We start from the raw sequence: 26574 nt of genomic DNA, 5'->3' as shown, positions 1-26574 counted from the left end.
GCATTTGTCCAATTGGAATGGCTGCTGTAATATAGCATGCCATAGGTTTTGGTGAACCATTATCTGACTTTTAATGTTTACATGAAACCACTGAAAGAAGTCAACTAGGAATACATTCAAGTTGTCCTATTGAGATCTAGATGGGATGAAATATGAAAATGTTGAACCCAAAGAGATAACGTTGCCATTTCTCATGGTCTAGCCTGAGAGTATCTTTCACGATAGGGCACTAACCCTGAAGAAGTAGGTCTGAAAGTCTTCCTGGACTTACAGCTACTGCTGAATTAACAGTTGGACATACAGGCTTTGCTCAGTTTCAGTCGATGCACCAATTATGACCCTACATTGAGCTGGAGGATACAGGTTGCAATAGTGACTCATCAATTCACCACTACCAAGTCTACTACAATGTGCTCTACATGGTACCTTATAGACTGTTTTAGATTACCATTTAATGTTTATCCATTAACATAAATTCACTATGATACTAATAGAGAAATAATAACCCTAGTTAGGATAAATAACCAGCCCATAGAAATGCTAATGTACATTCTGGTGATTGTCAAGTAGAAATGTTAATATCTCTTAAATTGTCTTAGATGTCTAATGTTTATTTTCTTAGCACATAATTAACTAATTTGGGATTGTGGGAAAAGTCCTATAAATCTTATCAATAAATCATTGTTTAAAGACGGTTATAAAGTTATAATATTGTGTGGGCCTGGAGAGGAGAGGTGAGATAATCAGTAAATAACCCTTAGTTAACTACAATAATAACAATGAAATGTTAATGGACAATATTTAATGATACATACAGGTGTGTTATGGGGGGGGGAATGCTTAGATATCTTACTTAACCGAATTAATTTTAGAATGTGTTATAAAGGTGCAATGGTATTGGAGATCTATTGAAATTGCAAATGAACGCCAGTAGGTGGTTGTGTCTTTTAATATAAATGATTCTAGATAAAAACATGCTTAAACAATGGTAACCAAATGAGAATTATGGTACAGGGATAGTAAAATACATAAATTTTCTTTCTTGACTTAAAATGTACAACATGATTTGAATGAAGCATACGTAAGGACTGTGGAAGAAACACATGGAATATATTTGTAACCAATCGATACGCTTTCAACAAGATGTAACAAAAGATTTTTTTTCTTGTATTTTTTTGTTTAACTAAAACAATAAAAAAAATTCTCAAAAAAAATGTGCTCTACCTGGTGCTGCCTTTGAAGACCAAGCAGAAGTTTCAGGTGATGTAAAATATAGTGCCTTGTGTTTTTATTATTTGGCATTCATCACCATGAGCACATTATGCTAGGCTTTCAACTGCAAATTGTAATGTTGGTATTGAGCTATAAAATCTTGTATGACTGAGTGCCCAGGATTGCCTCTTTTAAGCAGAATCACCTATCTCCCAATAAAATCATTCTAGGAAAAATTGTTTGTGGTCCCCTCCTTTCATGAGGGATGTTAAGACAACATTTTTCAGAAGGACATTTAGATTTTAACTAATGGATAACATTTGCTATGTCATAGGTGAAAACACTATCTATATATTATAATAATATATTGATGTTTACCGTGGACAATTTACATGTTTATTATTAAAACTGACTTTTTAAAATACAAACTGCAAGGAATTGACTGTAAATCCATTAATATAAAAATGTAATACATAAATGTATTTCTTAGCTGTTCCAGTAACACTGATCTTCTAAGTCCTCAATCTTAAGCACACATAATGGGAAAGAAGCTCCATTGGCCCCACTGGAGTTTACTGATGCACGCTGAATGTAATTCTTAGTCTGGTGATCATTCTATTTTTATCACTTTAATTTTATTTACACTTTAAAGAAATCATGTAAATCATCATAAAGCGTTTTGTGGCGGAGGATGCAAACATGTTGCATTATTTTGAACATTTTCTCTGAAAACTCCCTGACTGCCAACATTCAAGTGTCTCAGCGTATGCCTTTCGTCTTCTAGGCACCGCTGTTCAGGCTCTTGTTATTGTAACCTCAGTCCCAGATGTGGCGCCAAAAACTAGTGCACTCTATAAAAGTAACTGACAGCTCAGATGTGTAGCTTAGTGGAGGCCTAGAGAAGTTACACCAATGAGAAGCTGGCTTTTTCACAGAGCCACACATGTTTACAGTCTGCATTCTGCCGGTAGGAGGAACGGTCTAACTGAAAAGCCGTAATGGATTCATAGCAGGAATTAGGATTAATTTTTTTTTTCAAATATCGAACAATCTAATTTCTCTCTTTAAGGAGGTGCAGTAAAACACAGTGAAATAGTCTTGTCAATTGAAATAAAGTATCATTTGAATGAAATCCTGAACCTGACTGATATGCCATGGAAATGCACAGGAAATTATGAGAGATTTTTTAAAGACAAAAATGTCAAATCTCATATAATTTTTTTGCTGAACATGAAGTACCTTGTGAAAAAGCCAATAACTATCTATCAGAATAATATTTTGGAACATACTGCATCAATTTCAGCCTGTATGCCATGAAAATATTTATATTATTCGGACAACTATCAAGATATTACTTCTTGCCTGCCCATATACAAATTTAAAAAAATAAGTCAGGTTGCTCAGAAATTGGAAAATATTCCCGCAGTATGCCTTTACCAAGTACCATTTTACTTTATTACAGCTAACTAATGCTGCACCATTATGTCCTGAACCTGGTACCTCCAGATGTGTCATAATCTGATTTCTAGCATCAAGTGTATATGATCATGTTGGCGAAAATAATGGTAGATGGAAGTCTGGCCAGTGACTAGAAAACTGATTTATATTTGTAGCTACTGTGTCTTTCGGATGAGGCATATGAGCATTGCTTTCATGGAAGTCTCCTATGAAAGGCTGTATGAAGGATCATAAAATATGTATCCAAGGATGAAGCACATGGTATTTCAATCAGTGGCTTGTTTATTGAAAGGTAATTCAATTTTGAACTCAGGTTTACCTGTACCATTATTTTAAGAATTTTTTGACTCTGCCAATATCAATAGTAGGAATGCTGTTCATCTGGTGCATTTCCTAAACAAGACAGATGAATGACAGTATTATGGTTTTAAACATAAGGAAGAATCTATTCTTGTTTGAGTTTGAAAGAAACAGTTAATTGATAAGCATCCAAACAAGTGTAAGAAGTTCTTTGAAGAACTAGTTTACAATGTATTTGCATGCGTGTATGAATATATGAGAGAAACCTGCCTTGTTCTGTAAGCAGAAAAATCTCCCTTGCTTTAAACAACAATCTATGGACTTTAGAAAACAACACTGGTTGAAATTTGACTGGGTAACTTTGGACCAGTCACTCTCTCAGCCCAACTCATCTCAACAGGGCTGTTATTTTGGGGAAAACAGGAAGATGAAGGAGCAGTCTTGAGCTGCATGTGGGGAAAAAGGCGGGACAAAAATCTAAAAAGAGAATTGTTTAATTCTTTTTAAATTTGTTTGAGAAATTTCCCATCATTCAAGAGAAGGCTATACTGGAATGAGATGTGGAACATAAAGGTGAGGGCTGCACTCAGCCTCATGAGCTTCCAGGAATCTATTGTGATTGAGGCAAATGTGGCAAAACACATTTTATGTTTAATCTCTCTGAAGTGGCTTAAGGATGGTAAGCAACTAGTACCATTCCTATCTTTAATTATCCAAAAACAGAACATTGGGTCTAAAATCACAATTCAGGAGTGACTTTTGAGATTGTTTTAAAATACTGAGATTGTTAAAGATGTCAATGTAGCTTGCCTCTAGGAAATCTATTATAGGCCCTCTAGAATGACTTTTAAAATGGTTTGGATTCTATAGTCAATTCTGCAACTATGACCATGTCATAATAGGTATAACAGTTTCTCCTATCTGCAAACTTTTTAAAATGATTCTACTGGTATAAAATATAGATTCTGCAAGTAAAATATAGCACTTGCTGTCTATTGATAAATATTTAGGATAAAAGTGGCGACGGAGGACAGGCTTGTACACTCATTTTTGTATTAGGATAAATTTGGCTTTGATATAAAAATACTTGACACTTCAAAATCAATACAATGGCACGATGTGTGTATGATTGTACAGCAATGGGAATCTGTTTTTTCACATTTCTTGGGATTTAAAAACATTTTTTTAAAAATTTGTTCTCCAGCCATTAACCACAATGCCAAGAGAAGCGAAAATTCCATTATCGTAATGACATAAGTCTGAAAGGTAGAGTTTTATTGTGTTGTTTGTATTGTATTGTTCGTTGTGTGGTTTCAATTGCTAAGCACTTTTCTTTGGGGAAGAACTTCAGAATCATGATTATTCTATTGCTAATTTTTCATATTTGATGGTTGGACAATAGGATAAATTATTATTTTATTCAACTGACTAATATAATCATTTTTATACACAGGGCAAGAATGTCACCAGAGGCACATAGGTTATTGAAATGAGTCAAAAGGTTAAGAATCAAATTAAAATTTGCACTGATTTCAGCCCATTAAGAATGATTAAGGCACCACATTAGAAACAGACTGCCCTGCTTCAGATACAAAGCCAGCTGTTTACCTAGGGCCAGTCACTCTCTCAATGGGAAGCCTGCAATGGCAAATCAATTCTGAAATGCTGCCAAGAAAACTGCAGGGACTTCTGCGGAACGTTGCCAGAAGTCAATACTGACTGGAAGGCACCACCGTTCCCACGCGCGCCAAAACCAAAAAAGTTTAATGGGAACAAGACTGCAAGGCATCGGAATGTTTTGGCGTTTCTGAATAGCGCTAAAAAAAGAACCTAAGAAGTCGTTACTCTTATCAGTGCGATGCCTGCCTGGTCTCCACCAATATGTCCTCGAAACTCTCACCACTATCCTTAATAGGAACAGTGCCCGCAGGTGGCTTTCTCCGCAATTACGGAAGACCCATCCCGCCTCAGCCCAAACCTGCCTTTGTAATCCGCGCCTCCTATTCCACAGCACGTTGTATTGTTGTCACCACTTGTTGCTGGGCGCTTCAGGGCACTTAGGAGGCAAGGAAGGCCGTAGCCGGCGATCCCAGCCCAGCAGTCCCTTAGCCTACGCGTGTTAACTAGAGCGGCGGCGGCGGGCAGGCGAAACTGCCGCCTATTAGCATTTCAGAGGCAGTCGACTCCAGTCCGGGTTTTGGGGCTGAGGACTAGCGAGCCGCAGGGAAAGGTTAGCAAAAGACCCCGCTCGGTCCGTCCACCCAGCTCGCCCGCCCTTTCGCTAACATCTGGGAAGCGCCGCTGACCTGCAGAGGGGAGCTATCCCAAAAGGGTCCCTAAGTCCCCGCCGGGCCAAAGCGCTCGATGGCTGCAGCGGCGCGCCCGGCCTTCTTGTCCAGCCCAGCGCATCCGCTGTAAGCGGCGGCGGCGGCGGCTGCACCACCTCTGCTGCCTTGCCGCGAGTGCCTCGGCTGTAGCGGCAATAGCCGCCGCCGCCGCCGCCGCACCCGCCCCCTCGCTCAGCCTTGCCCACCGCCCAGCCGAGCCGAGCCGAGCCGAATCCACTCCTCTTCGGTGCGGCGCGCTGAGCGGTGCTGGGCGCGGCCATGCAAGCGCGGCGTCTGGCCAAGCGCTCCAGTCTGGGCAACCGGCGCTTGAACACGGCGGGGCCGCCCTCGGCCGCGCAGCCTTTCCCGGAATCGGGGGGCCGCGGCGTAGCGAAGACCGAAAACTCCTGGAGGCCGCCTCGGCGCGAGGGCTCGGCAGCCGCCCTCGAGGAGGAGGACGAAGAGGAGGACGTGGTGGTGGACGTCGAGGAGGACGACGACGCCGACGAGGCGGAGGAGTTGGCCGGGTCGGGCAAGGGCCACGCGGCCGCCCGGGTAAGCCTGAAGGTGCGTCGCCGTCGCGAGAAAAGCGTCCCCGCCGTCAGAGGCTCCGCCTGGCTCGGCTGTGGGAGGCGGGTGAGGGGCTCGGGGGCTGGGTGGGTCAGTGCGGCAGGTTATTATGGGAGGGGGGGAACCTTCATGATTGATGACAGCGGGATTCTTCCTCGGGCAGCCGTTTGGAAGTTGAGGCAGGGCTAAGTCAGCCCCAAGTTGTAGTCAGGGTTAGAAAGGATAGGAGAGAGTGCAAAGAGCAGGAGGCGTCTGAGCATACCTAGAGTGCCTTTGCTGCGCGGAAGATTAGGCGCCGTTTCCACCCCTCCTTTGTAACAGAAGGGCAGAGCTTCTTGATCCCGTCCTTGATCGGGGGGGGGGGGGGGGGGTGTATCCTCCGCTGCTTTACGTTCAGCTAAAATGTCTAGGTCCGGAGAAGGGATTCTGTGCCTGTCAGGTTGTATAACAATAGGCTTCATGCATTTATCTTATTTTGAGAAGAAATGATGTTCTGAAAGGCGGGAGCAGGGTGTTCCTATTTAAACAAGGAAAGGGATGGGATGACATGCTGGTTTTAACAGCCCTGCAGGGTTGGCATTCGCCTGTTTTGTTCCCCAACTCAGACAGTTAACTCGTGTAGTGCAAATAAAGATGGCTGTTGTTTACAGTATTTTAAAAAAATCAACCCTTTAACAAAGTCTGTTGTGCCTGATCAGATAATTTATCGCCGGATGATTTCTATGATTAGACCAAAGTGGGTGTCCAGGATCAACAATTTTAATGGCAATAAAAAGGCTGGCTGATGGAAGAGGGCAAGATTGGAATGACCATTGGAGAGATTATTTTAAAAAAATAGCCGGGATGTGGGCACACACAGCTTTGAAATACATGCAGCTAAAGTGTATGTTACAGAAACAATAGTAAAGCTTTAAAAGGCCAAGGGGAATGCCAAAAAGGGAAGAAGGTAAAAATGACATCAGCCGGTAGAACTGCTGTAGTGCAGGAAAACCAACTGTATATAAACCCTGCAGTTCTAATACATGCTTAGGAGTAGTTTGTGTATTACAGCACCCAAAAGGTAACAGTAAGTTCAATAAATCTTACTGTCAAATAAATACAGGTTACATTTTGGGAAGATGCAAAGAAACCAAATATATTCTATGGCATTAAAATAAAAGCTATATTAGAAAAGCAAAAGCAATTAAAGCTTGGTTATTGCACAAAAGTTGGTGTGTGAGCGAGAGAAACAAATCTCTGCAATTTCTATAGCAAACCTGTGATTTATACTCAGAATTTCCACGCAGCATTTTAAAATCTTCAATACAACTAGATGCAGAAAGATCAGCTAAAACATAGTTATATATTTTATAATTTAAAATAATAATAAGGACAAATGTGTAAAGTATTTTGAACAAGCAAACATGGCTCTTGAATCAGCATCATGGACTAAATTTGGCCCCAAATTATTCTAACAAAGGTTATCTCTTGATCTTATTGATCCAAAGCTCAGTTAAATTGAAGATTCTGATTTTTGGCTTTTAAAACCATAAACATTCTAGATTTAAGTAGATAAATTTCCTATTTGCTTTGATTAACCTTGAGGTTCTGTTCAGATAATGAACAAAAATAGTATGCTCAGTTATAGCAATAGTTTTCCAGAATTAGTTTTTATTCAGAAAACATCTTTCACTGCTAGATAACACTAATTAACATTTTGTTGTTTAGAAATATGCTTAAGGAAAAAAAAGCTTTCAGTAGTAGGTGATCCTGCTGTATATATTTTTTTATTTACTTTTTGATTTCTTGCATTTTGTTGTGTAATTTTGAGACAAAACATTCTTCAACACATGTTTTAGCTATTTGAATTTTATTGTAAAAGAAAAATTGGAATAGATAATATATGTTGCTGGCATTTCACTTTACAGGTTTTTCTCTTGTATTATTTAACCAATACTAAAAATAAAAATCAGAAAACGTAGGTGATTAATGTATTAACTCTGTTTGTTCATATCCTTAAATTAGCATAAATTAGAAAATTAAGTGTCAGTGAGTTTTGCAAAAACAGATCAACTTAATTAAAAGTAGAAAGATGGCCTATTGTTACAAGTTTGGTAGATAGCTTATATGATTGCTCCTGATGTGATTTTTTTTTTTTTACTCAGATGAACTTTTTGATATGCAATAAGTTTATATACTGCATTTTAGAAAATATGCCTTGTTTGCTTTTGGCCTCCTTTGTGAGTAGTTTCTACAAATACTATCGGTCTTTGTTGTTTTCCCTCTCAGCTATGAGAAACTAATATTATAACTAATAATGATTTAGCAAAGTGTGTGAAATTCAACTACTGTCTTAAAAGAGCGGTCTAAGGCTAAGCATATCCATGTTGTTAAAACTGTAAAGGGACAAGTTGAGAAAAACATTACTTGTATTTGGCTTCTCCACAGACTTTTTTCAAAGAATTATATTGGTAGTGAATATGGCATATTTTTATGCAGGTTGCTAAATACTTCCTGACATATAGTGGTTGCTTGTGGAGCCAAAACCTTTTGTTGTTATGAAGAATAAGCTTGACCCAAACAAAAAGTAGCAAAGTTTTTGTGTACAAAAACATTTTTGTGCTAAACTATGTAGCATATAGAAAAGGGTCAGATTTTCATGGTGCAAGAAAGGAAGTTGTTCAGCAAACTTACTATCCAGTGGAAATGTTCTTTTGTCCTAAACTGCTTACAGCAGAGTTTCCTCAATATATTTATATACAGTTAGGACATTAAAAAAAATAAAGTGGGTATTCTGAGTAAACAAGCAGGCTACTTAGAGAAAGCTGAACAAGGGATTTGTTAGCAAAAAATTACGCATATTGAAGAACTCGGTATATGTCTATACATTCTTAACTTCTGGTGACTGAACCAGTTCAGATACTATTTTCTGATCATCTTAATTAGAACTAATAAAAATTTAAAAAAAATCTATGGCAAAATGGTGGATAGAAAGATTTTATCTCCATTGTGCTTTCTAAAGGCATCCAAGAAGAGATAAAAAAAGTTTGAATGGTAATCACAACTGCATGACTGAAACTCCACCCCTTTTGTTTATGAATTAATACACATACACAAAATCTATCATTTCAGCTGCACAATTACAACACTATCTTAGGTTTTTACCCCTTCATTATCTTTGCAGAAGTTCCTGGAGGTTCTTTTATGTACAAAATCATGCTCTATAACAAAATTGTTTTTTTTTAAATTATTCAGTGTGATGGTTAAAGAAAAGGAAAGGTATAATAAATAGTATTGCTTCCTTGGTAGAAAAATGGAGTTATAGAAATAAAAGCAAGTTCCTTTTACATCCTTTTCCAGTAGTGGCAAAAGATATATGGATTCCTTGCAATGACATAGTGTACTTAAATTATTTCTGTAAGTTTATTATTTAAAAAATAAATTGTTTATGGTAGTAACTTTTACTGCTATCTTACATTTAGGAAGTAAATCTTAATTTCAAGTAACCTGAACAGGTAGTTCTTGACTCATGACCACAATTGAACCCAAAACCACTGTTGCTAAGCGAGACATTTGTTATGTAAATTTTGCTTTGCTTTAACAACCTTTCTTGCCACAGTTGTTAAATGAATCACTGCAGTTGTTAAACTAGTACAGTAACACAATTGTTATGTGAATCTGGATTCCCCATTGACTATGCTTGCAACAAAAGGTCATCATATGACCCCAGGACACTGCAACCTTCACAATATGAGTAAACTGCCAAGCATCTGAATTTTGTTCACATGACCACAAGGATGCTGTCATGATGCACAACATCATAAGTGTGAAAAATGGCCACTTTTTTTCAGTGCCATTGTAATTTCAAACGGTCACTAAATGAACTGTTGTAAGTCTATATACCAAACTGTATACTGTTTTATTGATGGTGGAATACCATTCATCATTTTCCATAATAGAAAAATGGAAGCAATTAGGGACTAGATTGGGCATATCACTGAAGATCAGTGTTCTTGAATGTGATTGTTTTGGATAGTAAATTGCTTTGAAAACCTTTTCTGGTACACAACATTGCAGAGAGAAGACAGTTTTATTTACAAATAAGTCTCTTGAGTTGAGCATAACCCTTGGTTGATCATGTGCTCATGTCTATATGGTTATCCTCCTGAAATATGGAAAGAATATATGGCCACTGCTTTTATTTTTGATTTCCCATTCTAGACCATAGTCTAGATTAGTGGTGGCGAACGTTTTTTTCCTGCTCGGGTGCCAAAAGGGCATGCAAGCACGCGATAGCGCGTGTGCACGTGCCCACACCCATAATGCAATTCTCTCCGCCCCTTGCATGTGCACACAACTCGCCTGCGCATGGCCGTAGGCCTCACTGAAGTCTCCAGACTTCCGGTAGGTCCGTTTGGCTGTTTTTCGCCCTCCCCATGCTTCAGGAAAGCCTTCTGAAGCATGGGAAGGGTGAAAAACGGCCCAACAGAAGTTCATTTCCGAACTTCTGTTAGGCCCATTTTCGTCTTCTACAGGCTCCGGAGGCTTTCCTGAAGCCTGGGGAAGGCGAAAACGACCTCCCGCCTCCCTCTGGAAGGCTGAAAATCAGCTGGCCAGTGTACTACTTTTAGATATAACTCTTTTCAGATGCTTTGACCATATTTAATTAATATATTTAATAAGGAATTATTAACAACATAAAAAAATAAATATAAATTAGGTTGATTTGCCCCAAATGTAGCAATATAGGAAAACTCAGAATACCACTTTTTCTAGCATGGCGACAACATTGCAGCTCTTTTTATGAATACTGTAGAGATTTCCTGGTGAAAGGATTTTTTGATATAATTCTTCTATTTCAAACTGCTTCATCCTCAGGCTGGTATAAGAAATGAAAGAATATTTAGAAGTGGTTGATGTTGAAGAAACATTTTAAGAAATATGAACAGAAATTGATTTGTTTTAAAAGTCTCTTAGCTGTTTATTGTTTTAATAAAATAGAGTATTTCTACAGTTCCCATTGGTATTAGTAAAGATTCACTGTGAAGCATATTCCACAATTACAGGAAGAGTTTATTGGTGCTAGTAAAACAGCTCAGGAAAATCTTGTAATATTTCACAAGAAATATTTCTGAAAGACACATTGTATGTTAATCCTTACAAACAAAGTTCATTCATGTCCATCCTTCAGAACTGTCATTTACCACCAGTCCTGTATTTTAAATTGACTTTGTAATGTTCTTGAATGGAAGTTTCATTGCCACCTACATTCAGCTCAACTGTATCTTCTGAGCTGCATTCTCATTGCCAGCAATTAACCACCTTTATTAGAATAGATGTTTGTTTTGTCTCAAATACTTTGCTCTCTCTATAGTCTGTTAGCAACATAACCCATTTCTTGCAATATGGTGTAGCAATTTTAAATAGGAAAATAAATCCAGTAGTTTTTCTCAACATTGTGAGTTTGTACTTTGTTTGAACACTGTAGTTTTCTTTTGGGTGATTTTCCTTGTCCCAAATTATGGAATTCTGAAACCTCAAATCTCAGTTTGTGTAGAGATGAAGGTGGATTATCAAAGACAGGCAGGCAATGAATATGGTTTGACTATTCAAGCCCCGGCAAAAATAATTGGCTAAAATTATTAGTTCTTTGTATGGTCTATGTAGCAAAGCAAATAAGTAGGAGCTAAGCATCATAGGGTACAGTAGAGCATTTTTTTTACTATCATTTTGCACTGTAAGCAACCTGCAGAGTCAAAGACTTCATATTTGATGCTGTATTGGATGGCAAGGAAAAGTAGAACAACTTCATTTTTTACCTAGGATATTCCATCTAGAACATGGGTGTCCAACTTTTTGGCTTGCCTGGGCCGTCCTGAGTGAAAAGGAATTGTCTTGGGCCGTATATATTTTTTTTCTTTTTACAACTCTGTTATCCCTTTTTATTGGGGTGGAATTGGGCAAATGAATGGAGCTCAGCGTTTCCTGGCAAGATGCCCTTCCTGACATCTATGTGGAGTTTGCAGTAGACAAACATCTATCACTACCTAGGATGGAACTCTCAACCTTCTGAGTGGAAAACGAGTGTTTTCACCTATAGGCCATCACACTCCTGTATTGGGCAACATATAACATATAATTAATGTATATAAATCACATACTATTGTTAAATATATTGTTAAAAAATTATGTCTTGTGGAGCTGCATTACTAACTGTCTAGAGCCGCATGCAACTCATGGGCCACAGGTTGGACATGTTTGATTTAAAACATTGACACTAAAGAAAAAATATTTATTAAATTGAAGGCATTTCATTTCTGTTCTTTCTCTACTTCTGAGTTACTTATCAGTTATGAAGGTCGTATAGATGATGGCTATATTTAATCTAAGACCAGAGCTAACAAATGTGGACTTCTGTTCTGTACTTTTCAGGTAAGGGTTACTGAAAACAAATGAAATAGTTATATTAAGCCTACTGAGATTTTGCATGCCAATTTTGTTTTGTATTTTTGTTTTTAGCACTCTGGAAAACAGTGGAACTATACTTCATGATGTTGAAATCTAGTGACAAAACACTAGTAAAAGAAGCATAGAAACGAGGGTTGTGCTATATTTGAGTTGCCCGTTATGAGCATCGTGATGTATTTGAGTTGCTCATTGTTTAATGAGAGTTTAAAAGTTTTGTCTTTTAAAACTTTTGTTCTAAATTTGATTTATTGTTTTGGCCATTTGTTTTATTAACTATCATATTGCATACACTGCTATTTCATCTCCAAGTTGCGTAACAAGAGATTTGCCGTCTCCCATAGAATTAGGAAACTTTTAATGTATCACAACAGCAAAGTCAGTGAATTGTCCAGCAGTACCAAAAGATTACAGGCAGATTTAAAAAGCTTTATTTAAACATTACAAGAATCTCACAGTCTTTTAGTCACACAAATCTTATGAATCAAGAAACCTATTTATCATTGACCAAATAACAAAACAGGCATGGGAATTTCAGGAAAATTTTCTGAACATAACTTTAATGGAATGGAAGATGGGACTTTCAACTTCTTTCTTCATCTCTCCTTTTATAGGCAGTGTTGAATTACTTCAGTACTTCACTTGGGGTGTAATTGATTGATGATTCTTCATTAACCTGCAGAAATTATATCTCTTTGTGGGGATTGTAGGTATGTTCTTGGTTGTGCCCAAACCTGACACCACCAAGTCCCCTCAGGAAATGTAAGAAACATGTCAAGAGGCTCGGTTAAGGAATCTTCTATTCATTCATAGTCTGATACACCTTGGCATATTTCTGAGCATATTATGCTTAGGTATATATAATCATCTGCCACCTTCAGTGAGTACAATACTCTTTACTGTCTGGCCTTTAATTTACTTACTTTCTGAAACACTGTTACACATACACACATACAGAAGAATGGTGTTTGATTATGAAGAAAAACTCATAACCTTCAATTCCATAAAACCAAGTCCTCAGATCTCAAGGCCCATCAGACGTTGTAGGATATATATATATGTATCAGGTGGGTTTCAAAAATTGTTCAAACCTACTCTGAGGGTGTGGCCTTCTTTGTGGGAGTGGCTTGCCACCCATGTGATCGGATGGGAGTGGCTTGCCACCTATGTGACCGGATATGAAGATGCCAACAACACTTGTCAGAACCACCTTAAATTACCTCACACACAGCATGCATAAGAATATGATGTAAACTTATTTTTTTAAAGGCATCTTTGGTTTGCGTTAAAATAACTTCAACATACGCAATGTTCTGATTGCACCACAAACGCAGTAGTCATCCTTACCTTTCACAGAGGCACTGAGTTTTATAAATATGAGCATGATAGTGTAGAATAATCATATCCAAGGACCAGTGGTGGGTTTCAAAAAATTTTGGAAGCTCTTCTGTAGGTGTGGCCTGCTTTCTGGGTCCACTGGTGGAACCTTTTCTAACTGGTTCGGTAGATTTGACAAACTGGTTGTACCGAATAGGTGCGAACTGGTAGGAACCCACCTCTGATATGTATGTATGTATGTGTCTGTGTGTATGTATATATGTATGTATGTATGTATGTATGTATGTATGTATGTATGTATGTATGTATTTAAAGTCACAACCCCTGGTATGCCCAAATATGGGAGGAAGTTCACTACTTCCATTCTCTGTCCATCGGCTCATCACAAGAGACCATCCAGACAGAAACCCAATATTTTTACTGTTGCCTTTTGTTACATTTGTGTTGTATTTGTGCTGATAAATAAATATTCGAATCCCAGTAAGGGTATGGCCATCTGATGAGAGCTAAATAGCTTGAAATACATCTATACTAGTCTCCCTTTATTTATTTATCAGCACAAATACAACATATATATATATTACTCAAGATGCGTTCAATCATACTTCTCATTCTAACATATGGTAGGCATTTTGTCATATATCAAATATATCAAATACTAACAAATTTTAGTAACATGGATAAGCATGTTGGTTTTGTTCAGTGTTCTGGTTTTTTTGTGCCATCAATTAACATGACTCTCCTCCAGTGGTAGAATGCTTGGGACTTAAAATCCAAAAGTGAATGTTTTAAGAATTCTCAAAAGTACTTTAACTTGTGAATTCTGTCTCCTATAATCTGTCTCCAGTAGTGTTTAATTATCTGTGTGGTGAGGTTGGTTACTTCTTGAAGGACAGTGGCTTTAATATCTAGAGCAGGCTTGAAGCCACAGAGTGGGTGGACCCAAATCACAAGTATGGGGATGGCAGGATTTGAAAATGAGATTGAGAAATTTTCTTTAATATTTAACTGTGGCATACATAACTCAGTACTAACACTTGTTGTTCCCCTTCTCAAAGAGATTAGGAATTATGCTTCCAGTTTCCTGCACTCCTGTTCCGATGGACCTCTGTGGGCTGTGTGTACTTCAGGTCTCAAAACATTTATGTCCCTTGTAGTGAATTGAACCAGGAAGGCAAAAGCACATAAATTACAAAGACTGAGAATATTCAGTGTTGAACCATTTCTTCCAATCATGATACTAGGTTTGGGTCAAGAGTTAATAGTATAACTTTAATACATGTGGACTTCAAGTCCCAGCCAGTAGGAGTTGAAATCCACACAACATAAAATTGCCAAGTTTGGGGGGGGGGGGGGGAACCTGCACTGAATTATTTTAACCCAAATCAAGCTGACTTGCTTTTTTGTCATCTAATATCTCTTGACTGTAATCCTCTTAATGTGAATAAGAAATTAAGTTCACTATCCCAGCATGTAGCAAAATATGTGCATATACATTATAAAAAGTGGCAGCATAATCTCAAATGATATTGCTGCTTAAGGAGGATAGTAAAAGATGCTCCTCCCAACCCGCAGTCCACAGATCTTGGCCCGGAGTCTAAATATGTACAAATCTGGCTTTAAAAGGGCATTATATTTCCATTCAATAATAAATAAAACCTGTTGGAAATCAGGCTGTACTCATGGTGATTTCATGGCAGATCTGTGTAGGTTCTGTAAAAGTTGTTTATGATTGCCTTACTTCAGGCAACTTTCCTAAAAAGGTAGGAAAAGGTAGGAAAAAGCTAGGAGAGCAGGGATAAATAACAGCTAGGCTACAATATGTTGAATTAATTCATTAGAAATTATTTGTGTCAATTGAATGAATTCAACTCCCAATACAAGATAGGTAATAAGAGTTAAAAGGAAACCATGAGAGAGAAAGTTGCTGCTATATCCCATCACCGTCGACAATGCATCTGCCTTAATTTTTTTCAATACATTAGTAATATAGATTTTATTTATTAAATGTATTGCCCGCCCATCTTACTACACGATAACTCTGGGCAACTTACAACATTAAAAGGATAAAATTATATAAAACCTATACACAACACAAACAAAATGCAATAAAAATATAAATACTCAACATGTAACTTTGAACTAAATGAATGGCTATAAGTAGAGGACTATAGCATAGTATAGTATTATGTAGATAAGCCTTCAGATCTGGAACAAGCCCTGATAATATTTATATTTGAAGCAGAATTTCTGAAAACATGGTTTTGAAAATATTTATTAAGTGATTTAAATAATTCAAAAGCATACTTTAATGTTCACTTATTTTCAAATGTGGTGAGCATATGAAATAAATTTGGTTTGGGAAAAAATGGTCATGGTTCCTATTTCCCATATAGAAATAATACTGTGTGTGTGTGTGTGTGTGTGTGTGTGTGTGTGTGTGTCCATACTTATTGGTACATTTACACATACATATATAAAGTTAGCTATATAATGGACTTTACAAGGCTTTTGAACATATATAGTGCTTTGGTGGGTACACTAGCACAATACACTAGACCACAAGTTGCCTAACTTTTTTTTTAGCCTAAATATTTTGTACAAGCGTATTGCATAAGATTAGTTTATAATTCAGCATATCATGTAACAGCTAGGTTAATATGTTATGAAATAGTAGCTGGTTGAAGTTTTTAAACTGGCAATTGTCTTTAACCAATTAATTGTGCTACTATCCAAACACTGATTAATCTCTCTTTGTAGTATTTTGCTTGTCCCAAATAATGGATCCCTGATGATGTATAAAAATAAATGTTATGCTTTCTGAAAGATATACACAGCTAGCTAACCACCATTATGAAGACATCTTACGCAAAGCCGTGTTAAATCATTATCTAGTTACACAGATTTAGTGAATTGTCTCAGAATTAGCATCAAGTTTCTGCAGAGCTATTGTAAATGGTTGAAAATCAGCTTCTCTGTCAAATAACTTCTTTTCTGCCGTTTTTCCTTCAAATATGTTCATGATTATTTCGGTGAAAGTTTTACTTATGAAAATAGAGTTTATTTAATATTTTGAGCCTTTTGCTTTAAAATATAGAGGAAATATGTTTTCTTAGTCTTGTGTCATTGGGCTGTATATCAAAAGATAAAAAGCTTGGAAATCATTTTTTGTTCTTAAATAATTGTTCTAATTTTATTTATGAAATAGCTGCTAAATATTTTTAAACATTTTTTGCTTTTAATATTTAGACATGCACATAGGGACTGCTATAGTGTTTTATCCTTTAAATGTGTCATATTGAAATGAATACATCTTTCTGTATTGCGAATCCTTCTTTTAACTACCAGATCTTCAAAAATGAATCTAAACCTCATTGTAACTTCAATTATCTAGTACATTGTTCTGCTGCTTGGAGAATGTAAAGTACTATGGACTTTCCCTTCAGTCCAGCTCTGCAAACAAATAATTAAAAGAAGGTACAGTACTTTCAAGTAAGTTGCCTAAAATCTGGAAGGCAAAGAAATTGACAAATTATCCCTAAACTCCTAATCTCACAAAACTGAAGTATCATGCAGTTTTTCATGAGGAGAAAGTTTTAGTGATAAATACCGGTATATAGTTAACATGAAGTCCAATTTTAAAAGAACTTTTTTTGGGAAAAGAAATAAAAAAGAGACATATCAATGAACATATTCATTTTCAAATAAGCCTGATCTACATAACCATTGTTGGTTACATTTATTTGCCACCTGGACTGGTAATCTCAGAGCACAAGCAGAATCCCATGAGGTAGAATAACCTGAGAAAAAGGATGTTTGAAAGTCCAGTTGCCTCTTGAAAAAAGCACCTTTGGGACAACCATGACATGAATGAGAATCTCCATATACGTTCAAAAATAAAATAATAAATTAGATGAAATTCTCAATCTCTACAGCTCAGCATGAAAACCATTATCTTGATTTATAAGAAAGGTTTTGAGTAGGTTCCTGAAAATTGGGAGTGAGGACCTGATGTATCTATCTTCATGTGGAACAGTTTCCAGAAAAGGTGTTACCTCCAAAAAGTCCTGTGTTCTGACCCACATTCCTGTGAATTTCAAGTGTAATGCAAGGGGTAGTTTTGATGGTTGTGGAGGAGGTAGTAAAAGATGTACCTCTCTTCATGTCCCAACTGGCCAGGCAAGATCATTTTGGATAAGACAGTGTCAGCTTTGTCTATTAGGGAAGAAAATGTCTTCTGATATCAAAAATATAGAAAGCTGATCAAAATTGTTTAGAAGCTTCTCCTACCTGTCTAATGACTCCACAGTTACATCATAAATGAAATATAACTAGACATTTTGACAGTTCCTTTGCTAAAAAATTATTTTTAGTGGCAAGGTATCCTATTCAAGCTTCATTACGGAAATATTTTTACGATAGCAAGTACTGTTCAGGTATCAAAATATGCTGGCCAACAGCACTGATTTTTACAAGAAAGATCTATAATAAATTACATGGCCTAATTTTGTATGTAGAGTAACATGTCCCCCCCCCAAAAAAAACATTGCACCAGCATTTATTTATTTGCTTTATGTGGCCGTTCATCTCATATATGTGACTCATATGTGACTAGGCAGGTTACAGTACAGTAAATAAAACGAATAAAATTCATATAAAATGAAAACACAGAGCAACTGAGCATCGCAAAATAACCATCAACAAAGTCAATTGCATATCCAATGCCCCAAGGTCAGCAGGGTCGGGGCCAACCCAGTCTACTCACTCTTTTAAAATGAATTGTGAGGAATCTAATACATGTATTTTATTTTTCAGGTAACCAGCATAAAGCGTGAAATGACCTTTGCAGCATTTCAAAAGGAAGATCTAAAAAGTGATCTAAATCAAAAACTCTCAGATCAGCAATTTTTTGTGTTGGCTATGAAGGAAGAAGATTCAAAAACAGCAGACACCAAAAAAATTGGCAGAATTCATGATCATGAAAAAGAAAATACTCGTTCTATCTGTCTTCTTGAACAGAAGCGCAAAGTTGTATCTTCAAACATTGATGTGCCTCCTACAAGGTACAGAAATTTAAAAAGTAGAAAATGGAAAAAAAATGGTAAAATTCTGAGTATATTTTGTGTTCTTCTTTCTGTTGTTTCAGTATCAAATAACTCAGATACAGGTCATTCTTGATTTATTACCACAAGTGAGCCCAACATTTCTATTGTTAAGCAAGGCAGTTAAGTGAATCATGCCCTGTTTTACAACCATTTTGCCATGGTTGTTAAGTGAATGTTTACAATTGTTTAATGAATCATACAGTCATTGAGTGAATCTTTTTCACCCATTGATGTTGCTTATCAGAAACTCCCTAGGAAGATTGCAAATGACAGTCCTAGGACCTTGGGATGCTGCAACCATTGTAAGTACATGCCGGTTGCGAAGCATCCGAAGTTTGATCCTGTGACTGTGGAGATGCTACAACAGTCATAAATGTGCGAATTGGTCATTACTCACTTTTTTTCAGTACCATTGTAGCTTTCAGCAGTCATTAAATAAATGGATGTAAGTTGAAAACTAACTAATGCTTTTGATGCAAGTCTAACATAGGAACACAGAATCCTAGGGTTAGAAGGGGCCTTGGAGGTCTTTTAGTCCAACCTCCTGCTCAAGGCAGCTGACCCAATGCCACCCAGTAGAAGAATCACCCAAGTCGTAGAACCTTTTTTCCCTTCTGCTCTGCACCGGCAGGGCCAAAGTGGAGGGGAACAAAGACAATTCAGGAGCCGCAGGAGATGTCCTATGGTCATAGGTGGAAGTCACAGTGCATGCTTGCAGCTACTGGGGAATGGAACAAGGTTCCTAAAAGGAAGCTGCTCTGAGGCCAGATGAGTGAGTGTTATGGGGTCATTAGTGGACATTAATTTTGGAATCCTATAGATAGGAGATACAGATTTACTGGGCAACCTTTAGTGCATCTGGTCTCTGTCAAACAGGAATAATTAACTGTTGTAATTTTTAGTTCAATCTTCTCCATAGTGGTCAAGGCAGTATCCAGGCTGGGTTAACCTTCACACACTTATCGCGAGGACTGAATCTGGTAAAGTTGTTAAGCCACGCCCCTGTTGCTAGGCAGACCCAGATTTCGACTCAGTCCCTCGATGAGGGCAGCTGCATCATTGTCTTTCTCCGGTCTTAAAATCGTTGGATTGTTATTTTAATGAGTTTGTGAGTAAGTTGTCAAGAATTGGACGAGACCCCGTTATCAGACGTCCCTCGCAGGGACAGTGATTTGGGAAGGAGTCTGAGCCTCTAAGCCCTGTCAGGGCACGTAAGCTGTCGCTAGGGCTGGAACGACTGTAACGGCTGCAAACGGCTTCCCTCGCCTCAAAATCAACGATGCTTACCTTGGGTTCAAGTTTCTAACTGCCCTTTCATCGCATCGGAGGTGTTAATTGCTCCCTCAGCTCCCTGCTGGGAACACGCTCCACCGCTCCTGTCAGACAATTGAGCAACGAACCACGGCAGCTCTGTGACTATATTATAAACAAAATACACGCTACTGCGGAGCAACCGAAAGGAAGAGTTAAAGGGAAGAAAATCACAAAAATTTTGATTGAAGTGCCGCTAAAGTGACTGTGCGAACAGCGTTAATAGCGATCTTATTGTTTTTAAGCGTGGGCTCCGTGGCAGTTTCTGTCAGTAGCGAGCATGGCGGCCGCTCTTAATGCTGAAACTGCCGCGACGCCGCCAGAGTTGCCTGAGGAGGCACAAGTCGTTCAGTCATCTGAAGGGGCCTTGGCGCCTCATTCCTCCCCTTGTCCTCCACAACTGATGGCAGGGAATTGGGCAATTCTAGCAAGAAAACTGTGTGAACCGCAGTTACAGCAAAAAAATCAAAAAAGTCATCTAAGCCCAGTTTGCGCTATGAAAAGCAAAAAGACAAAGCACTAGAACATATAAGAAAGCAGCCAGTAAAAAGGCTTCTTCCACCCAGCCATCTAATCAGCCACCTCCAGCTCAAGGCCAATTATCATTGCTGCTTTCCCCAGGAGCAGTCAGAATAGGGAGGTTCCTCTTAATCCCATCTTTCCTATTGAAGTCTCAAATATCTGGGGGCCTGCTCAAGAGCCTCAGGCCTCTCTGCCTGTCAGGGATGACATGCTTCCACCAGCTGTCCAGAGAATGGATGCGCTCCCATCCACCTCCAGCGCAGCAATTCTGGGCCAGGCACATCCTATGTATTTGGCTAACTTCAAGATATTATTGCCAGTGCCATATCACAGGGCATCACAGCAGGGTTGCAACAATGGGATGTCCTGGCACAAAGACAGGCTAATGCCCCTGTCGCAACACCGCTGGGTCCTACTCCAATGGCAGACCCTGCAGGGCAGGTGGTATCTGATCAGAAGGACCAGGATGATTCCTCTGAATCAGAGGAGGGCGAACTCAAGGAGGCTGAGCTATCTGAGGATGAGGGCAGGGAGACGGAGCAAAAAATCTTCTCAGGCCTATTCCCTCCGGCTCTTTTCCAATCCTTGCTATGCAAAGCCAAAGTAGTCTCAAAAATTGGATCCCAGCCAGCAGCTTCCACCCCTCAACCAGCAATTGTTTGCGCTGAATTCTTGTATTCTGAGCAGTTTCTGCAAGCTGAAACAGTGCCAATGCCAAAGATATTTGTGGATTTAATTCAGCGACAATGGGCGGCTCCCACATCTGGGCCAAGCCCCTCCGCCTCAGATAAAAAAAATTCAATGTTGCTAATGAATTGGCACAATTTCTGTCTATCCCTAATATAGATGCTCCAGTAATCGCTCTCTATACGCCAGCCCATATGCCAGGGGCTCCAGAGGATGTCCTGAAGTCAGAAAAAAAGAAGGCAGACCTCACACTGCAAAGAGGACACCAGGCATCTGCTTGGGCAGTCCGGGCCTCTACCATGGCCTCCTTTTTCACACGACCCTGTCTTCTTTGGCTTCATGACCTGCAACAGCGTATCCCCATCACAGATATACGCGCACACCAGGACATCACGAAGCTAGTGGCAGCTGTGCAATTTGCTTCGGATGCTACCCTGTCTGCCAGATTTGCAGCTAGGGCCATGGCTTCCTCGGTGGCATCCCGCAGGCTCCTGTGGCTTCGGCAGTGGCAAGCTGATGTGCGCCACAAGTGGCGATTGGCTTCTGCTCCATTCAAAGGCAATTTGGGAATGCCTTGGATCCCTATCTGGTGGAGAATAAGAAGAAGAGGAAGATCCTCCATACTGCGCCTAAGAAGGGCTTCAATTGTCAGGCTCCTTATCCCAGGCGTTCCTCCTTTTGAGGGCAAGACTTTGGTTCGTCCTTTCAGAACCAGGGCTATGGTTCTTCCTTTCGGCGGGCGGACTATGGGAACCAGGGATATACTGTATATACTCAAGTATAAGCCAAGTTTTTCAGCCCACTTTTTGGGCTGAAAAAAGCCGCCTCGGCTTATACTCGAGTCAGTGAAAAATTTGCCCGAAATGGAGGAGAAAAAGGGGCGGGGCCATGCCGCTGGGTGACGCTCGTGAATGGCCCGGCGCCCCTGTGAGTTTCCCCTCCCTCTGTGTCAGTTTGCCGTGCAGCACGCACCGCACCATCCCCCCTCCTCACGTTCTAATGTAATGCAGGGCTGTCTTACGATTCCCCTTCCTCCCCCTCCTGCCGCTCTGCAACGATGTCCCACCTCCTCCTTGTTATGGCAAGCAGCCACATAACGATGTCCCAGAGCTAGTTTACTGTTTTTCTTTGAAATAAATATTCAAAAACATTATTGGTATCTATTTTTATTTTTGAAATTTACCGGTAGCTGCTGCATTTCCCACCCTAGGCTTATACTCGAGTCAATAACTTTTCCAGTTTTTTGTGGTAAAATTAAGTGCCTCGGCTTATATTCGGGCCGGCCTATACTCGAGTATATACGGTAGGCAGCATACTCATATACTCTTCCAGGCAGAGAGCCCAACCTGACTGCTATCAGTGGGGAAAGTACTACAGGTGTCCTACAGGAGGGGGGATGTTATCACCACCTCAGGGGCCAGTTATTCTATTGGGGGTAGGTTGTCCCTCTTTGCTGATGTGTGGGACACAACCACCTCCGACGTTTGGGTTAGATCAACTGTTAGAGAAGGTCTTGCCCTTGAGTTCATCTCCAAGCTCCCTAGGCTCTTCAGGACCTGCCTGGTCTCATCCAACCCAGCTCCCAGATGTCTCATGCAGGAGGCGGTCCAACATCTCCTTGACATATGGGCAATACAACCGGTACCAGCGAACGAATGCGTGCTGGGGTTTTATTCAATCTTTGTCATTCCTAAGGCCTCGGGGGGCTGGAGAGCCATCCTTGATCTTAAAAAATTAAACAAGTTCATTTGTTATTAACATTTCAAGATGCATTCTTTGCATACCATTTTGGGTTCCATCAGATATGGTAATTTTTTTAACTTCAATTGACTTAACGGAGGCCTACCTCCATATTCCTGTTTTGCCCCTCCATAGACAGTTTCTCCATTTTTCTTACCTGGGGCAGCATTTCCAATATACTGCCCTTCCCTTTGGACTGTCCTTGGCACCTCGGGTATTTATGAAGGTGCTAACGGCCTTGGTCGTGGCACTATGGGAGGTGCCTATTAGAATACAGGCCTACCTTGATAACATTCTTATTCAATCTTCGTCACCCAGGCAGGCACGAAGGGACCTGGCAACTACCATTCAGGCCCTTCAGGACCATGGGTTCTTGATCAACGTACCCAAGAGCCACTTCCATCCATCCACCAGGTTGGTGCATTTGGGGGCGTTGATCGACACAGCTGAATGCAGGGTTTTCTTGTCCCGCGATCGACAGGACTCTCTCAGGGCCTTGGCAGTTCAGGCGTCCAGGACATGGAGGTGTTCCTTGGCTTCCCTCTCTAAATTGCTGGGTACCATGGTGTCGGCCATTGGGATTGTTCCATGGGAGCGTTTGCATTCAAGAGACCTCCAGTGGTTCCTCTTGCCTTTTCAGAGGAGACTCTTAAGCTGTTTCTTGGCCAAGGTGCGCATCCCGGCGGAGATCTCCCATTCCCTCAGGTGGTGGATGTCTCAGGCCATCACCAATGGCCAACTTTTCAAGGAGCAGGATTCTTTGACTGTCATGACAGATGCCAGTCTTTTTGGCTGGGGGGTCCACCTTCAGGCCCAGGTAGCACAAGGCAAATGGGACCAGGTGGACCGCATCCACAATATCAACTGGCTGGAGTTGAGGGTGGTTCACCTGGTTCTCCGTCACTTCCTTCCATCAGTGGCGGGTAAACGTGCTTGTGTTAACAGACAATGTGTCTGCCAAGGTGCACATAAACCGCCAGGGGGGTACCAAATCACGGTCCCTCGTGGACGAAGCCATGAAGTTGGGACTTTGGGCCGAGAGGAACTTGCTTTCTCTCACCACGGAGCATATTTTGGCGAATGTGCAGACAGATTGGCTCAGCCATGAGGTTCTGGACAATTCTGAATGGCACCTGCACCCCTCAATTTTCCAGGACATTGTGGACAGATTCGACATGATGGTGATCGATCTATTCGCCACCCCCAACAACACCCAGCTCCTGCGGTTCTACTCTCGGTTCCCAGCACAACAGTCGGAGGGGGTGGATGCCTTGTGATGCAGCTGGCCACCTGGCCTTCTATACGCCTTTTCCCCATTTCCTCTTCTTCCCAGAGTAATCCAGAAAATCATTGCGGAGAAGGCCAAGGTCGTGTTGGTCGCCCCCCCACCCCCCATTGAAACATAAGTGGCACACTTTGGATGTAAGGAGGGCTCTCAAGATTTATTTGAAACGCAGGTCTGAATTTCGAAAATCTGAGATTCTCTTTGTGTCCTTCCAGCCGGCTTCCTTAGGCGATAAAGTTACCTCCCCTACCATAGGCAGGTGGTTGAGCGCCTGCATTTCATTGGTTTACCAGTCCCAATCCTCACAGGTGCCGGGTAAGAAATACCATGCATTCTACAGGGAGTGTGGCCACCTCAGTGGCCTGGGCTGCTCAGGCCTCCTTGCAGGAAATTTGCAGGGCCGCGACTTGGGCCACTCCGTCGGCTTTTATCAAGAACTACAAACTGGAGTCCTTTGCATCTGCAGATGTGGCCTTTTGCCGCAGAGTGCTACAGTCAGTGGTTAGGGCTGAGACTTCACCGAACCAGTCCTAGACCCTCCCTGGGACAGGTACAGCTTTGGTACGTCCCAGCCTGGATGCTGCCTCCACCACTATGGAGAAAGGGCGTTGGTTCTTACCTGAGATGCCTCTTCTCATAGGGTGGAGGCAGCATCCATCCCCTCCCTGCACGAAACTGGTTCAAAAAGGGGCCGTTTTTGTCCTTAATTGATGATGCTGTTCATGTGATTGAGTTATGTGACTGACCTCTACATTAGAAACCTCAGCAGGAATATTCATGTTGATGTCCGGATTATATGTACATAATGACTGAGACAGATGATGCACTGCGTCTGGAGTTTTTCTTCGGCAAAAGCTGAGTCTGCCTAGCAACAGGGGCATGGCTTAACAACTTTACCAGACTCAATCCTCGCGATGAGTGGATGAAGGTTAACCCAGCCTGGGTGCTGCCTCCACCCTATGAGAAGAGGCGTCTCAGGTAAGAACCGACACCCTTTCTCTTACCTTTTGTGAGGAATAAATAATGGGAAATCATTAATAAAAATTGAGCTTTAGTTAAGCACATTAAGCAATGGCCTTCTACATGCATAGCAGGCAGGAAAATTGCCTAGGCTCTTGTTGTTCAAGTTGTTGTCCAAATGTCTCAACTATAGATCTTTCATTTCTGGTGCAGAAATAGAACAAGGGATTGGGAAAAGCTACTAGTTCAATGTCCATTTCAATTGCATAATTTACAATATCATATAAAGTAAGAATTCCCCTAATCTGATTTTAGTTTTCTATGTTATTTATAAACTGGCTTTCCTGTTTGGGTAAGGTGGAATACTTTTTTTAAAAAATATCTAAACTGGGCATATGAAGAATGGCAAGAATCGACAATGTGATCAGACAGCTCATTTTTTGTGATCAGACAACTCATGGTTTGTTAGAATAAAATATAATATCTGAATCAGGCATGTATTGAAGCTAATTAGGTGCAACAGTGCGATCAATGGAAAATCCCCCCCCCTTCCTTCTTTAGCATAGTGCAGGTAGTCATATACTATGATGGTAATTGAATGAGGTAATTATGATTGTAAGTTTTAATAGTCATAAATCAGATCACCATATGACCAGACCTAATGTTACAACCTTGTTTAACATGGTGTCTAATTGTATACCATTAAGCAACCACATTGTTCTCTATGGCCAAGTTTTGCCAAAAAATGAAAGAAAATGTAAATTGCAATCGTGTGACCACTAGGCACTGCAAACAGCCATAAATATGGGCCAGTTGCTAATCATGCAAAATGCAGTCATGTGACCACCGGAGGTCAGAACTTTGAAATTGGGTCGTAAGTCTCGGGGCAATTTTTTGCAATTTTAATAGATTTGTATGCCGCCCAATCCCGAAGGACTCCGGGCAGCTTACATAAAAGCAATTAAAATATTTAAAAAGATTAAAAACACAGAACAATATAATTTAAAACAGAAAAACACAACATACACTCAATTATAATGGGGCTGAAGTTCAGTCAAGCTCAACAGCCCCAGGCCTGCCGGAACAGCCAGGTCTTAACAGACTTGCGGAAGGCCAAGAGAGTGGGGAGGGTCCGGATCTCAGGGGGTAGCTCGTTCCAAAGGGCTGGGGCAGCAACAGAGAAGGCTCTCCCCCGGGGAGCCGCCAGACGACATTGTGTGGCTGACGGTACCCAGAGAAGGCCCACCCTGTGCGGTCTTACTGGGCGCTGGGAGGTATGTTGCAGGAGGCGGTCACGGAGACATCCAGGTCCTAG

At 40.2% G+C, this 26574-nt stretch overlaps 1 protein-coding gene across 1 annotated transcript in view; it reads left to right on the top strand.

The window, feature by feature from the left end:
* The first annotated feature begins 5484 nt into the window (after positions 1 to 5484).
* The window catches only part of ZNF704 (zinc finger protein 704), a 58710-nt gene continuing 37620 nt past the window's right edge, over positions 5485 to 26574 (top strand). Inside the window, 2 exon segments of the mRNA XM_032223098.1 lie at positions 5485 to 5864; positions 18465 to 18712. Coding sequence (XP_032078989.1) covers positions 5577 to 5864; positions 18465 to 18712 — 536 coding nt within the window. The 5' untranslated portion in view covers positions 5485 to 5576.

This window comes from Thamnophis elegans, chromosome 8 (assembly GCF_009769535.1).
Source record: "Thamnophis elegans isolate rThaEle1 chromosome 8, rThaEle1.pri, whole genome shotgun sequence".
Taxonomy (NCBI): domain Eukaryota; kingdom Metazoa; phylum Chordata; class Lepidosauria; order Squamata; family Colubridae; genus Thamnophis; species Thamnophis elegans.
The sequence above is the reverse complement of the archived record's forward strand: the minus strand, read 5'-3'. Positions and strand labels throughout refer to the sequence as shown.